The 16,376-nt window shown below is 36.5% G+C and overlaps 1 protein-coding gene across 1 annotated transcript in view; it reads left to right on the plus strand.

Annotated features, from left to right (window-relative positions):
* The window catches only part of LOC123525437 (eukaryotic translation initiation factor 3 subunit I-like), a 54,411-nt gene that overhangs the window by 24,754 nt on the left and 13,281 nt on the right, over nt 1-16,376 (plus strand). Inside the window, exons 2-6 of the mRNA XM_045304480.2 lie at nt 6,601-6,781; nt 8,275-8,340; nt 10,797-10,946; nt 12,967-13,094; nt 16,112-16,222. Of these exons, the coding sequence (XP_045160415.1) occupies nt 6,601-6,781; nt 8,275-8,340; nt 10,797-10,946; nt 12,967-13,094; nt 16,112-16,222 (636 nt within the window). The remainder of the gene's footprint in view (nt 1-6,600; nt 6,782-8,274; nt 8,341-10,796; nt 10,947-12,966; nt 13,095-16,111; nt 16,223-16,376) is intronic.

Genomic DNA, 16,376 nt, shown 5'->3' on the forward strand with positions numbered 1-16,376 from the left:
TCAACAGACTTAAAAACATAATTTTAATACGAAATGACGCATTCTTTAACCTTATTGTATTTACATATGTATGAAAATATCAACCGACTGTAGAACAATGTTCAGAAAACATCAATAAGAATATCTGTCGATTAGCCCGAAAAAACGGGCAAAAACCTTACTGCGGATTAATCTGTCTTTCAGTGAAAATGGTTAGGCTGATATTTTTGCAAGTTCTGGAATACGGTATATTATAGGTCTCAACCACTTCGTGGGTTCAACCTAAAAATCAATTTAGCAACATCCGATGATGTATTCATTCGGCGATGCATATGGTAATTTCAATGATAGTGTGTAATTCCACCAAAACGGTGTATGGTCCAAAGTTAAAATAATTGTTTTGCCTTAATGAGAAAACAGTGAGGATAAACCGTTCATATCTCTTTTGCCCAGCACTAGTGATTTAAGGAGAAGATGAAAGATGATCAATGAATGTCACTGAACTTTTATGTAAGTGTTCATTGAAGGTTCCATGTTCACCGCCGTTTGAATACATCTGCGGATGTTTCTAAATTGCTTTTTGTACTTTTAGCTTGTGTAAATGTTGAGTTCTGCTCAACCCGGGGCTAGAGGGCGTGGGCGGTAGCATGCATTTCCACTGCCGTCCATGAACAGGCTCAATCAAACCGGGCCTGCAACATTTTCGTTTTTGTCGTGTTGGGCGATCTGTAAAGTTTCCACTTTTCTCTATTTTATTTCACAAGCATTGATAAAACATAGTAAAAATGTTACTGACAGACGGATTGATAGAAGGATGGACGGCATGTAACCACAGAAGTGTTGAATTACGTTAGTTGGTGCAACCAGGTATATCTAATAAAAATGACTTGCCGTCTTAGCGGACTTGCCGTCTTAGCATATTTTGGATTTTTAAAAAGTTTTTAAATAATTCTGCTACATTTTTGTCAATTAAGGCCTTCCACAGAGCCAGCATTAAATTCCTGTGAATCGGTAATACGTGCGACTTCTTTGATGTGTACAATCATCCATTTTTCTATCAAAAAGGACTCTTGCTTGCCGTCTTACCATGCTCATTTTCTCTAAACAAAACAGTTTTCCCGTTTTCAGGCCAAAACTGTTCATCTGTTGATAAAACCGTTTACTTGTGAGTGAAGTACTCACTTTTTTTCCTTAGCCTGCACTTTATTTGGTCATATTTGATCAAGAAATAAAGAACTTACGCCACTTCGAAAAATCGAATCGACGGAATTTGGCTTGCCGTCTTAGCCATAAAATGACGTCAAAGTCACGTGGTATGGGCACACTGTATTTGGTATGATGCATTGTCTAGTAGTCCTCTACCAAAATTGTTCAGATTATGCCCCTGGGGTTAAAAGAGGCCCCACCCTGGGGCAGGGTTTTCCCTGACGCACAAATCCTGCGTCATAGTCACACTTTTCTGAGAAATGACCCATAAAAATGAATTCTGTGCGTCACAGTGGACGCAATTTTTTGAAAATCTAAATGGGGCCAATTTTGTTTACAAAGAGCGATTTTCTGAAAATGTACTTTCAGTTTCTTAATTATATGCAGACTGCGTCACCAATTTACTATATTTGCGTCGATTCACATTTCACAAATTTAATACCCAGTCCGATACTTTGACTTATTAACACTTTGTAACAGTTGTTATCGCTGCTCGCTACTTGTACCAGTAGTACTGTTTACTAAAAACTAAAATGGCTCAAAAGCAAAGCAAGTTTACGATGTTTATGACGTCGTCAGCAGCAAGTACAGTAGGACCCAGCGGTTCATATCACCTGTTTCTACTATAACATTGCCTGGTAAAAGTACATAAACCTATTTTAGCACATATCAGCTGTTTTTATCATTTTATTCAGTGACAAATATGAGGAAACACTTCAATCTGTATAATCACTGTATATTTGTAAAACAAAGTTTTATTCAAAATACTAAAAGTATGTCTGCATGACCCCTAAAATTTGGAAAGGACCCCCAGATGTGAAACACTGGGGGTCACAATGACCCTTATTTTCAAAAGTCAAGGGAAAACACTGCTGGGGTCACTTAGTTATTATGTGAGTTATATAGGAAAAATACTTAAAACATAGTGTTATTTCTAGAGCTCAAAAAAGGGCAGGGTGCTGCCTAAAAGGGGCAGGGTGCTCGTTTAGACGTGAAAGTTACCATAGCAGTAGTTGCATTTCTAGATGTCCATAGTTAATATGTATTCCATTTATCTTTATTGCACACTTAAAAAGAAATGTCACAGAATAAAGTGGTAAATCTTCCCAAAACCAGTAACATAGTTTACAAAGGCTCTTTACTTACTTTACAGTTTAGGTTAAACCATTCAAGCCACTTAAAAAATGTCACCAAGCATGTCAAGTTATTCATATGAATATGAAAAAGTGGAGGGCCTTAATATAAGCTTTATCTTGAAACCAAGACCATGTTGCAAACAACATAGTAAAAGGCCTGTTTCAGGTCACATTGTAAACTAATAATTATCAAAAGTCATGTTGTATTGATCAGGTCTGTCATCAATATTTCATTAACAGAAAAGTGCTATTACAGCCATGTTAAAGTTTACTAAAATACATATCCAAAATTATACTATTCGGATACTGGTACACTTTCGGAATGTTGTCTGAAAGTAGTTTTTACTCAGTTTACATGACCCACTAGGGGAAACCAGAGATAGTTCCTCAAATTTTGATGTTTCTCATCATAAAAAATACACCGACAGTCACCTTTTTTGAAGGAAATATGGAAAAATTGCATACGACATCGGGAGTAATAAGACTCGTGAACGGACATTCTAAACTTACTTACATTCAAAATGAGGAATATGATGTTACTTGACTGTGACCTTGACCTACTGACCTACTTTCTTGTTTTTTAAGCTACAGCCTTGAAATTTTGATGACATACACTGTACAGGGATCATCCTAGGTTAAAATTTTAGGGAGTGGGTGACTTCTCCCTCCGCAGAATTTAGGGAGAAATTGAGGAATTTAAGGAGAAGAATCGGCACAGTTTCCAGCCGATAATTATATATATATTTCCACTTTCTGTGGATGTTGCTATAACTTATAAAACAGTTATGATTTAAGGAAATTGATTATTGCATTATTATTTTCATGAATATATAAATAAAGTATTAACTTAGCTATGAAAAAGTCGCCTTAAATTTTTTATGCGAAATTTACACGTCCGAAACTTAAGTTTATCTGGTGCATGATCGAAATGCCGTGAAAATTTTCATTTATGTTTTGATTCACGTGCTTTAATAATGCCCGATTTTTACATCAAATTGTTCAGATTTATACATTTAATTGATATATTTATTAATCTTTTCGAAAATAATACCAAACTCGTAAAAAATTGCGATCTTTTTGCAATAATTTTGTACGACAGTTCAGATGTCCGCGGAATCGTATTCTTTTATCCACAACGCCCGAGCAATTGATTTATAGAAATTCGCCGTATTTGAAATATTTTTAATCCCCTGCCGTGGCGGAGGGATTATAGGAATGGTCTGCGTCCGTCCGTCCGTCTGTCCGTTAAACTTTCGTGTCAGCTCCATATCTCCTAAACCCCTTGAAGGATTTTCATTGAACTTGGGTCAAATGATCACCTCATCAAGACGATGTGCAGAACCCATGAGTCAGCCTTGTCAGTTCAAGGTCAAGGTCACAACTAAAGGTCAAAGGTTTGAGCCTGCCATTTTGTGTCCGCTCTATATCTCCTAAACCCCTTGAAGGAATTTTATAAAACTTGGGTCAAATGATCACCTCATCAAGATGATGTGCAGAATCCATGAGTCAGCCATGCCAGCTCAAGGTCAAGGTCACAACTTGGGGTCAAAGGTTTGAGCCTTCCATTTTGTGTCCGCTCTATATCTCTTAAACCCCTTGAAGGAATTTTATAAAACTTGGGTCAAATGATCACCTCATCAAGACAATGTGCAGAACCCATGAGTCAGTCATGCCGGCTCAAGGGGTCAAGGTCACAACTTAGGGTCAAAGGTTTGAGCCTTCCATTTTGTGTCCGCTCTATATCTCCTAAACCCCTTGAAGGATTTTCATCAAACTTGAGTCAAACGATCATCTCATCAAGGCAATGTGCAGAACTTATGAGTCAGCCATGTCGGCTCAAGGTCAAGGTCACAACTGAAGGTCAAAGGTTTGAACCTTCCATTACGTGTCCGCTCTATCTCCTAAACCCCTTGAAGGAATTTTATACAACTTGGGTCAAATGATTACCTCATCAGAACGATGTGCAGAAATTATGTGTCAGCCATGCCAGCTCAAGGTCAAGGTCACAACTAAGGGTCGAAAGTTGGAGCCTTCCATTTGGTGTCCACTCTGTATCTCCTAAACCCCTTGAAGGATTTTCATCAAACTTGGGTCAAATGATCACCTCATCAAGAACTCATGAGTCAGCCATGTCAACTCAAAGTCAAGGTCACAGCTGAAGGTCAAAGGTTTCAGCTCTGTATCTCCTAAACCCCTAGAAGGATTTTCATGAAACTTGGGTCAAATGATCATCTCATCAAGACGTTGTGCAGAATTCATGAGTCAGCCATGTCAGTTCAAGGTCAAGGTCACAGCTAAAATCAAAAGTTTACCCTTTCACTATCCATAGCAGTGGCGGGGGATTTAGCTGTCTTTCAGACTGCCTTGTTGAAGTAAGTTTTAATAAAATCAATAAATAATATACTGCTGATGCATAAGATCATGCACTCGTTAAGTTTATCGGCTTTTTACCCGCCGATTGAAAATTTTCAAAATGGCGGCGGCTAACAATATTATTGATTAACACTGTGGGATGATACGATTGGATGAAGTTTGACAGGCGCCTTTACACTCTTGCTGCTGACAGTGCGGTTGTTGATTAAGTGACACAAAGTGGAACCTTGTAAAATGTGTGTAAACTTTAGGGTGCGTTGTTTAAAACAGTGACAAATTCGTGTTTTGACGTTTATTCACATAAACATCAATTAAATTGAAGGAAAAAATGGATATTCTTTCCAGGTATCTTAAAATTTCACTAATATCTTTCATTTTTTTAATAGTTGAAATGCGATTTAAAAATCGAAGCGTAGAATTGTCGTGGAAGTTTCACCACAGAAAAGGTCCTTCCTATGTTTTCTGTGGAGGAGAGATACTGACCTGTGCAAAAATTATCACAATATTGCGACTCTGGTACAATTAGTTGGACTAATGAAAATCATGCCATTTAAAACAAGGAAGAGCCTTTAAAAGGATTCTTTCTATCAAATTACCTTATTTCCTTATTCCCCAAATTCTTCATTGTTAAAATCCATTTTTTAGGCAAAAAAAAAGAAGAAACTCCCACAGTGACTATTCTCCTTCGTCTGCATTCCTAGTCAACTGACATATTTAATCAGTCTGCGAAATTAGTGGTGGTTCGTTTGCCCGGGACAACCATTTTTTGGCTCGGACAACCATTTTCAGAATGTTTCTTGCCTAACGGACTAGTAAGAATTTCCAGACAATTTTTGTCAAAATGCCGGACAAATATGGATAAAATTATGGATGTAATGCATGAGAAAAACACCGGCGCACCTTCTAAATTTATTGGCAATTGTCAGTTCAATAACCTCCCTCTCGTAAGTAATTATAACAGGTACCCACGTCTGTAGACATGCTATTCAGATTAGAATTGCATCTTTGCTCATCTCAGTTATTACTAAATAGATTTGATTCAAACCCACATTATTACCACATGGTCACAGAATAAATGCAAAATTTATACCTGTGTTACTTAAATCAAAATTAGTCTATGAATACTTGTTTTAACCATTTAGTGTCCAACATAATTTATTTTTAGAATTAAATTTCCTTTCTGATGGTATATTTTTCATAATTTTGTGATAAATATTTTTCACAATAAAAACTACAAACCTAAGACCTTAGAATATTATTATAATTTAGCTGTTTTATGCATGTGATACAACAGAAAATAAATACTTAAATATGGATAAAATTATGGATGTAATGCATGAGAAAAACACCGGCGCTCCTTCTAAATTTATTGGCAATTGTCAGTTCAATAACCTCCCTCTCGTAAGTAATTATAACTGGTACCCACGTCTGTAGACATGCTATTCAGATTAGAATCGCATCTTTGCTCATCTCAGTTATTACTAAGTAGATTTGATTCAAACCCACATTATTACCACATGGTATAACACATGGTGCATTACTCTTGCAAAAAGTTTCCATGAATTGTGTCTCTTTTATACTTAGTTGATGTTTTGATACACTTTACCTCTGTATGTGTTATAGCTAAATACATTTGACACAGGCTTGAACTATTCTCCAGTATCTTCATCCACATTGGAGTCATAACACACTCCAGTGACAGGTCCAGCCACCTAAGATGTGTCTAATGTCACACAATAACCTTGGTTATGAGGCCTATCAGATATCCCCTTTCCAGGAAAATGCTAGCTTTTTTCAAGCCCTGTGTGAAGCCTTTATTCTGTTTTGATTCTCTATTACAATAGCCATATTTTCTTATTTAATGCTGTCAATATAAGTTGCATCTTAAACCAGTTCTGTATTTCAGAAACCTATTTTACTGCATGGCCATGAGAGGGCAATAACACAGATAAAGTATAATCGAGAAGGTGATTTGATATTCACAGCAGCTAAAGACAACCAGCCTAATGTATGGTACTCCCTGAATGGAGAGAGACTTGGCTCCTTCAAGGGCCATAATGGAGCTGTCTGGTGTATTGATGTCAACTGTATCCTTTTTTATCGAGTTTTTTGAAGTGGGTACTTCATTGTTAGGCAGGTGGGCTGGTTGTGTCAAACTGATCATTACAGCTCAATAACTTTTGTTTGGGTTGAGATGTTGAAGTGAAACTTGCCCTGTAGATTGCTTATAGTAAAACCAAAATTACATTTGGGTTCAGTGGAGTCAAGATCAAGGTCACTGTTACTAAAAATAGAAAAACAATTTTTGCTCAGTAAATTTAGTTAGGATTGATGTATTGAATTTAAATTTGGCTTAATATAGGTAGCTTATAGAAAAACCAAGATCTGGTTTATATGTTGGTTCAAGTCCAAGGTCAGCATAACTTGATCAATCAGCTTGTTTTCACCTTTTGTCAGTAGACTTGGTATGTAAATAACTTTTATTGGGACAAAGGTTGGGATTGTATCAAGGGTTACTTAGATCAGTCATTGTTACTAAAAAGTAGGAAATGGTTCTATTCATTATCTTTAATTTTGATAGACCTATTGTCACCAAACTAGTGTGTTAACAGCTTTTACTGAGACAAAGGTTTGCATTGTATTTTAAGTCACTCAGGTCAAGGTCACTGTAAGAAAAATGGGTTTTGCAAATGTTGAAAATGTAGTTTGCAAGGGTTGCAACGACATTTATTACAAGAATGGAAATACATTAAAGTGGATCTTTACAAAAGTTTTTTAACAATATCGGAGCTAAAATTATCCATCATATTTTGTGTCCATAGCATAACTAATAATCTTGCTAGGTGTTAACTTCAAACTTGTCATGTAGGCAGATGGCGATGAGGCAATTTGCAGAGCACATGAAGCGGATCTGTAGGTCAAAGGTCAAGGTCACAAATTGAGATCAAAGGTCAAATCTGTCCGTCTATTGCATGTCCAGACATGGTAATCTTCCAAGATATTGACTTCGAACTTGGCATGTAGGTATGTAGTGATGAGAAGATGTGCAGAGAACATGAACCTGGTCAAGGTCAAGGTCACAAATTTTAGCTCAAAAGGTCAAATCTGTCCATCATATTTAGTGTCTGGAGCATAACTTATTAACCATTTAAGGTATTGACTTCAAACTTGGTATGTAGGTAGGTGGTGATGAGACTATTTGTAGAGTGCATGAATCAGATAGGTAAGTCAAAGGTCAGGGTCACAGCAAGGTCAAATCTGCCCATGAAATTTCAAGTCCAGAGCATAACTTAAATATTTCTAAAGATATTGACTTGAAACTTGGAATATAGGCAGATGGTGATTAGATGATGTGCTGACTGCAACAATCTACGTTACAACACCCATTCGTTTAAATGGTAATAAAACGACCAGTGTTTTTAATGCTTTGTACATTAATGTACACATTGCAGCATGCTTTCTGCTGTAGATATTACATTGGTGTAGTATATCAAATTTAATTTATGAAATGATGAAAGGTTTCTGATACCGACTGAGAAATAATCCTACAAAGTAAGAGTTTTCCTTGATTTTTGAGCAGGGAACACGACCAGGGTTTTAACAGGTAGTGCAGACAACTCGTGTAAATTGTGGGATTGTGAAACAGGTAAGTTTGTTATTTGTTTAAACTTTTGGTCCCTTGCAATTTGAGATACCAAGTTTCGACTGAAGCTTTCTTGTTACATAACAATAAGACATGATGCAGCATTAGTGCCGCTGTTTGTGTAGAGATAGATTACAGAATGGGTTTTAATGAGGATGACAGTTAGAGACATTACTGAGTCGTTTTTAGCTCAGCTGATTTTTGAAAAAAAGAGTTATTGTCATCACTTGATCGGCGTCGGCATTGCCTGGTTAAGTTTTATGTTTAGGTAAGCTTTTCTACTATCAAAGCTATTGCTTTAAAACTTGCAACACTTGTTCACCATCATAAGTTGACCCTTTACAGCAAGAAACATAATTCCATCCTGCTTTTTGCAAGAACTATGGCCCCTTTTTTACTTAGAAAATATCAGATTTCTTGGTTAAGTTTTGCGTTTAGGTCAACTTTTCTCCTTAACTGTTAAAGCTATTGCTTTAAAACTCAGCAGTTATTCGCCATTAAAAGCTGACTATGCACAGCAAGTACCGTAACTCTACATTGTTTTTTGCAAGAATTATGGCCCCTTTTGGACTTAGAAAATCATGGGTAGGGCAATATTTCTATTATACAGGGACAAAAAAATCGGATGAGCATCTGCACCCACACGGTGCTCTTGTTGAACTGGCTCTGTTTCGACATGTGCTTCTAAGATGTCTGTTTTCTCTTTTATTTTTGTTAATTAGAAATCATTCTGGTTTAATAAAATGTTTTGAGGACTTCACAGATTGCAAATGATTGATAAACCATTGATATTATTATCCCCCGACGAAAGTCGGAGGGATATAGTTTTGGCGTTGTCCATCCATCCGTCTTTCCGTCTGTCCGTCTGTCCGGAGCCATATCTAGGAGATGGTTGGGAATATTTATATATTACTTCATACACATGTTCAGCACTATGAGTTTTTGCGGCCCACCAAGTTTCAGTCAGATTGCCCTAGTAACACCAGAGTTATGGCCCTTAGAAGTTTCTAGTGTTAACTATATAGGGTACTATAAATATTGCAATTTCTGCATCATAACTTTTGATATATTTGACCTAGAACTATGAAACTTGAACAGAATTTAGATCACCATAATGTGGTTGTGTACACACAATTTCTTTCAGATTTATTTTGTAAATTAAGAGTTACTGCCCTTTAATTGTATAAAAATCCACATATTTGTATATAACAAACTTACCATTTGGTTGAATTTCATTAAATTTCTTTCATTCTTTTCCATGAACATTTGTTGTAAGCATGTGAAGTTGTGTACCCACACCTGGTCACCCCCTTACCTTGATCCCCCCCCCCCCCCCCCCCCCCCCCCCCCCCCCCCCCCCAAAAAAAAAAAAAAATTCCTTATTTTAGATTTTTTTCAAACAAATGTCATGTACATGTTCACCACTATGAGGTTATGGGGCCCATCAAGTTTCAGTCAGATTGCCCAAGTAACACCAGAGTTATGGCCCTAGTTTATTATTATTTATTATTAACATGTGAAGTTGTTCACCCACACCTGGTCACCAACTGGCCTTGGTCACACCCCCTTCCCCTCCCAACCCCCCTCCCCCCCTAAAAAAATTTTTTTTTTTTTTCATGCCTTATTTTAGATTTTTTTCAAACCTTCCTTGAATACTTATCAACATGGAAGTTGTACCATTCCCCCACCTCGCATTTCAATTAACTGCATTTAATTTTAAAAGCTAAGCTTATTACAGTAAGCATATCCCATTCAAAATAAATTCTTTAGTCAGGATCAAAGTATCATACATTTATTATGTACTCTTTAATTAAAGATTTGTTTTCTGTTAAATTGATTTTGACTAATGAAATTATTTGCTTCTTATTAACATCCTTAACTTTTTGCTGAATATATTTTTTTGCCATTCCTCACCACAGACCCTTTCGGCGGGGGATACCAATTCATTGAATTTGCTTGTTTAAACAGTATTTCAGCAATAAACATTCAGTAACTTTTACATACTATGAAATTAAATTCCATGAGAAAGAAATTCAGTGGGTTAGGCCAAAACAGCTTTTTTGTAGGGATATGATTTGGTGCATTTCACCATCTGAAGATCAAATGAATTTGACTTTTTACTTGTTCATTGCGATATAATCCAGTTGACTGACACCACCATGAAATTCATGAAAATTAGTCCCCCATAGTATTACAGTGGTCCTAAGATTTTGTTCTGAAGCTAATCACCAGTAATAGCTTCACGTAGATATTTTGGAGAATTTCCTCATAATGAAAGGAAGATGGAAGAAAAACTTTTAAAGATGAAGTCTTTGATCAGATTTCTGAGGAAGAACATTGATTGAATATCAGGAATGAGAGTATTTCAAAACATTTACTTAGCACATGAATTAAAGATGATTTGCTGTTCTCTATAAATTTAGTTTTAAGGGATTTATAAAATGGCTGTCTTTTTTCAGGGAAGAACTTGAATACTCTGGATGTAAAGAATGCAGTGAGATCATGTGGTTTCTCCTACAGTGGCAACCTCCTCATGTACAGCACAGATAAAACCATGGGACATCCATGTGAAATACACATCTTTGATGTGAGAGATCATACACAAATGAGTGAGTAGATTGACAGTGAAGTCTTGACAATATTATTTGGGGGTATTTGTTTTTATACGCCTGAAGGGACGTATTATGTTATGACGCTGGTGTCCGTCTGTCCGTTAGCAATTTCATGTCCGCTCTGTAACTCTTGAACCCCTTGAAGGATTTCAAGGAAACTTGACACAAATGTTCACCTCACCGAGACAACATGCAGAGCACATGTTTTGGATGTCTCGCTTTAAGGTCAAGGTCACACTTTGGAGTCAAAGGTCATATCTGTTTGTTTCGTGTCCGCTCTGTAACATGAACCCCTTGAAGGATTTCAAAGAAACTTGACACAGATGTTCACCACACCAAGACGACATGCAGAGAGCATGTTCCGGATAACTTGCTTCAAGGTCAAGGTCACACTCGGGTCAAAAGTCACATCAGTTTGTTTTGTGTCCGCTCTGTAACTCTTGAACTGCTGGAAGGATTTCAAAGAAACTTGGCAGAAATGTTCACCACACTGAGACGACATGCAGAGCGCATGTTCCGGATGACTCGCTTCAAGGTCAAGGTCACACTTAAGGGTCAAAGGTCATATATGACTGCTATGTGTATATTGCTCTGCATTGCAGTGCTCTTGTTTTCATTTGGCAGATCTCTTTTTTGTTCACTTACAATAATTTGTTTTGAACTACTTCCCTTTTATGTTACTATAAATAGCATAGGGAAAAACCAAAACATTTCTGTGGTACAACATGAATGGTACCTCCAATTTTTAGGTGTATTTTTACATACCTGTACTTGACAAGGACTTTTTTGTGGACTTTGAATATTTTTTTGTGGACTTAGATTTGTTTTTTGAAGTTTTCCTTTTGTTGTTCCAGTCCTTTGGGCTACAACAGTCAAGTTCTTTAAATTTTGCTCCCATCCTATGATGTAACCCTTCGGGCGTATATTGCCCCGCTTGGCGGAGCTCTTGTTGTTAGTAGTTCTGTAGAAACTCTAGTATAATGCATATATTTTTGATCCCTGAATCTTTGGTCTATAATGAACTTATTACATACATGTTTAAACGATTGTCCAAAGTTTGCCTATGATTGTCCGCCATGTCAGTAAAGGGGAACTACTCTTGCAGAACATTTTCTAGGCTAAAATTATTGAAACAAAATTATTTTAAAAAAATGTAAATTACTGAGAATAATGCTGTTAAACCGATAAAAATTACCAGGGTTAGAATTTATCTGTTTTTGCGCTCACAGATTTTTGCGAGAACAAAAATTTCAATTCACAAAATATCAACTTTACTCCCAATTTTGTTCAGCTGTTTTGAGCAGACAGTTTATTTACAAATGTATGATAGTCATACAAATGAACATGATCTTTCTAATGTGCTTTATCTAGGCCAGTTCATGGTTAAATCTCTTTAGCAAGGTTATGAATTATGCAGTTTATTTTAATTTCAAAACTTAACATTTGAACTTCCGCCAAAGAGACAGTATGACAGGTGAAATTTATGCGTATTCGTTAGGGATTAACATACAGTAAAAACTTGTAAACCTCAAAAATACATGTTGCACATCAGTTTCCACATGATGGTAAATAATAAACAAATAAACTTACGCCTTAAAACAATAATACTGCCAGTTGGGCTTGAAACTGCATATTTTCTATACATGTATGATTTTCCTAACACGGCTCTGCCTTCCATAACACTACTGGTAAGCATATGCAATAGATGACACGTTTTCCATCAGATATTACGCTCATGCATACCTGCAGTGTAAAATGACTGAACCATGTAAATGAAACAGTCCGTGCACTGTGTGAAAATGCCATCAATTGGTGCGTATTGTGTGAAGCATCATCAGTGATTGCGTACTTACAGAAGATATAAATTGAAAGTTGAAGAAAAATCACACAATTTTATGCCATTGCAATTGAATGATTTTAAAGTACATGTAACAATATTCAGTGACACATTGTATAATATACTTTAAGGCCCTGTTTTCTAATTGTCTGCAAATAACCTTTTTTTATCCATGAACAGAGAGTGGTGAACCATTAAATGTTATACCAGTAAGTGGTCCCAAGATCACATCCGCTGTGTGGGGTCCATACGAGGAATATATTGTTGCTGGTCATGAAACAGGAGAAATTATTCAGTATGATCCAAAGGTATGATTTTGTGTTGTTAATACTGCTCCTTATATAAATCACTGGACCATAGTTTTTCTGTACCCTTACAGAAGAAAAAGGCCTGCTGGGTACTCTTGCTGTGTACATACTGCGTATATGATGCGTACATGATGTGTACTGAAATCAAGGGCTTTAAATAGTACGCAGGATATACACCGCACATACACCGATAGTACGTTTGTAGTACACTTTTGACATGCAAATGAGCTCTGCCGCGTACTACTTGCTGCGTACATGCTGTGGACTACATAGTACACAGGATGTACGCTGGAGGAAATTAGTATGCGGGAAATAGTACGCAGCATGTACGCGGCACATACACTTTTCACATGCAAATGAGCCTGTGGTGTACTACCCCTGTGGCGTACATGCTGTGTACTCCTGCGGCGTACATGCTGTGTACTCCTGCGGCGTACATGCTGTATACTCCTGGCCCAAGTCCTGCGGCGTACATGCTGTGTACTCCTGCTGCATACATGCTGTGTACTCTTGTGGCGAAACTGCTGTGATAATGTAAATTCCTTACCCCACCAACTTTCGTATGCAAATGCTGATCATTTGGACAGAAAAAAACAGAAAAAAGATAAGTGACATGCATCAATAAGTATTTACCCTTACCAAAATAATGTAGATTGATGTTATCAAATAAATTAGTATGCTTTTCTTCATCCACTTTTCAATGAAATAAATCAATTTTTGTAGCATGTAATTTGGTAAACATTTGAAGAAAATGGCGTAAATGCATCAAGGGGAAACAACTTTAATGCAACTAAATATAAGTGTTATGATTTATTATAGACGATGTGTGCGTAGTATGTATTTATTTTGATTAAAATCCATCTGAGAACAATCTAGGACTGGAATTATATTAGCATTTATACACTTTTACGTCCGTAAAAAGTAGCGCACCAAAAAATTTTGGATTATTTTTTCCAATGGGGCGAGCGCAATTAGCCAAAAACGTTCTGAAAATATACGAGCGGCAAATCTGATGAACAACTTTTTAATTTGGTGAGGCCTTAATGAGTTAACATAATGAGCATTAAAGCCTTTATAAAACATGATAGAATGGTGTTTTGCTTAAGAGTATTCAAATAACAGTGAGAGCTATTAATTCTTCTCATTTGGGTGCTGTTGAGGCATTATCTTGGTAATTATTTCATGTATTACAAAATGTAATGCAACGAAGTTCAAATAAGGCTTTTCAATTATCCAAGTTAGAAAGCTTCAGGATTAATTCAAAATGAAAAGAATATATTTTTACACTGCATGCAAGGTGCAGCTCAGAAATCACTAAGATGTAAGCTTCACAAATGAACATTGCGAATAGTTTGGAAAATTTTCATTGTTCAGAATACCGGTAATCTAAACTATTCTATGCTATTAAGATAAAAGTTACTCGGAAATCAAGTTCTTGCTTCCAAAAAAAAAAAAAAATGTACAAATCCTTCCTGCATGAAGTGTACTTCAGACTTTTACCTAAAAAAATTCAAAGTATAAACACAAAAAGAAAATGAACAAGTCCCTCACGCATATATGAAGTTTACTTCAGACTTTAACTTATAAAAAAAAAACTAAGTATAAATGCCAAAAGAAATTGTACAAGTCTTTCCCACGTATATGAAGTGTACTGCACAAATTTTAAAGTATCTGCGGTGTACATGCAGTGTACTATTTTCTTGTACAAGTCCCTCCTGCGTACATGCAGTGTACTCCTTAAATTTTCAGAGTCTGTGCTGCGTACTTGAAGTGTACTAGTGACCTCCTGCGTACATGCTGTGTACTCGTCGAAATAGTACGCGGCATGTACGCGACATGCGGTGTATGTAAAATGTACTCCTCTGGCGTACTACTGTGTTCGCGGCATATACACAGCAAATACGCAGCATGTACGCCACAGAGGCTTGCTTCTGTAAGGGTAGTTCAGTACAGATTTGATGGACTAAAAAATGAGAGAAAATACTTTTGAATTTATTTCTGAGGCCTTATAATAAAACATTGAATGGCTTGGCTCGGACCTCGGGCAATAGTTCAGACTATTGACTGGCAGATCATTCAGTGAGTAGTAATTAATGTATACCTAAGATGAAATGTGATTGAGCTTTTGTTCGAAGCAATGATAGTCTTAAAAACGTTTTAAAAACACTCGTGAAAGAAGTAAGAAGGGAGTTTATATAACTTTAAGCAGTAAGGATAGATTGATAAAAAAAAATGTGTATGCTAATGAATCTGATCTAGAAGAAAAGGCAAGATTATGTTTCAGTTCAAGGTCAAGGTCACAGCTCAAGGTCAAAGGTTTACCCTTTCACTATCCATAACAATGGTGGGGGATTTAGCTGTCTTTCAGACTGCCTTGTCTGTGTAACATTTGTACTACTGTTCTGCAAATACATGACCTCTCCATGCTGAATCCTTGAATTCTGGAAACCTCAAACTGAACAAATTTTGCAGTTCCAAAATTCTGCTGTCCTATTTCATTAAAAAGATATACCTGTAAGTCAGAACCCCTTAATGTTGGAAGCTGAATAATTTTCTAGACTAATTAATTAACTAATACAAAATTACCCCTTAAAACTGAATTTTTTAAAAGGCAATCAGAATTTTGGCACTCGTCTTTTATCACAATTACCAGAATTTATTCTGTTTTATAGCATATGGCCATAAAAACTTAGTGTTGTTTCATACAAGATCAGGATTGAAAATTAATCATTGTGTAACTGTTGATGTAATGTAGCACACATTCCATTGACTAAACCCCTCTAAATCGAAAAAGCCTCCATGCAAAACTTCTGCTGTGGTCTGGAGGCCATTTGGTCTTGAGGGGTTCTACTGTACTTATCAATTGAACTTACCACATCTTCAGAAACACTTGCTGAGATGAATATAGCTTGTACTGAATGCTTGGAAGAAATTGGCCATTTTTATGTGAAATTCTAATTTCTAGTTTCAAATGAGCTAGAAAATAGTGTTACCTCTCGGAGTTTGATTGTTTATAGAATGGAGAGAAGATCAATGCGGTGAAGGAACACACCAAACAGATTAATGATCTGCAGTTGTCACTGGACATGACCATGCTTATATCAGCATCAAAAGATACTACAGCTAAGGTTAGTACAACTCTTCTAGCTTGGTGGTAAATACAGTAGGTGCTTAGTTTGTGCACCATACACTTAAAAGACACACATTTGTCTTTTAGAACCCAGGGTTCATGGTGAATTCAAATGTCCTCTTTATCTCGCACTATTCTCAATCTAAAAATAT

The sequence above is a fragment of the Mercenaria mercenaria genome, chromosome 3, assembly GCF_021730395.1.
Source record: "Mercenaria mercenaria strain notata chromosome 3, MADL_Memer_1, whole genome shotgun sequence".
Taxonomy (NCBI): Eukaryota; Metazoa; Mollusca; class Bivalvia; order Venerida; family Veneridae; genus Mercenaria; species Mercenaria mercenaria.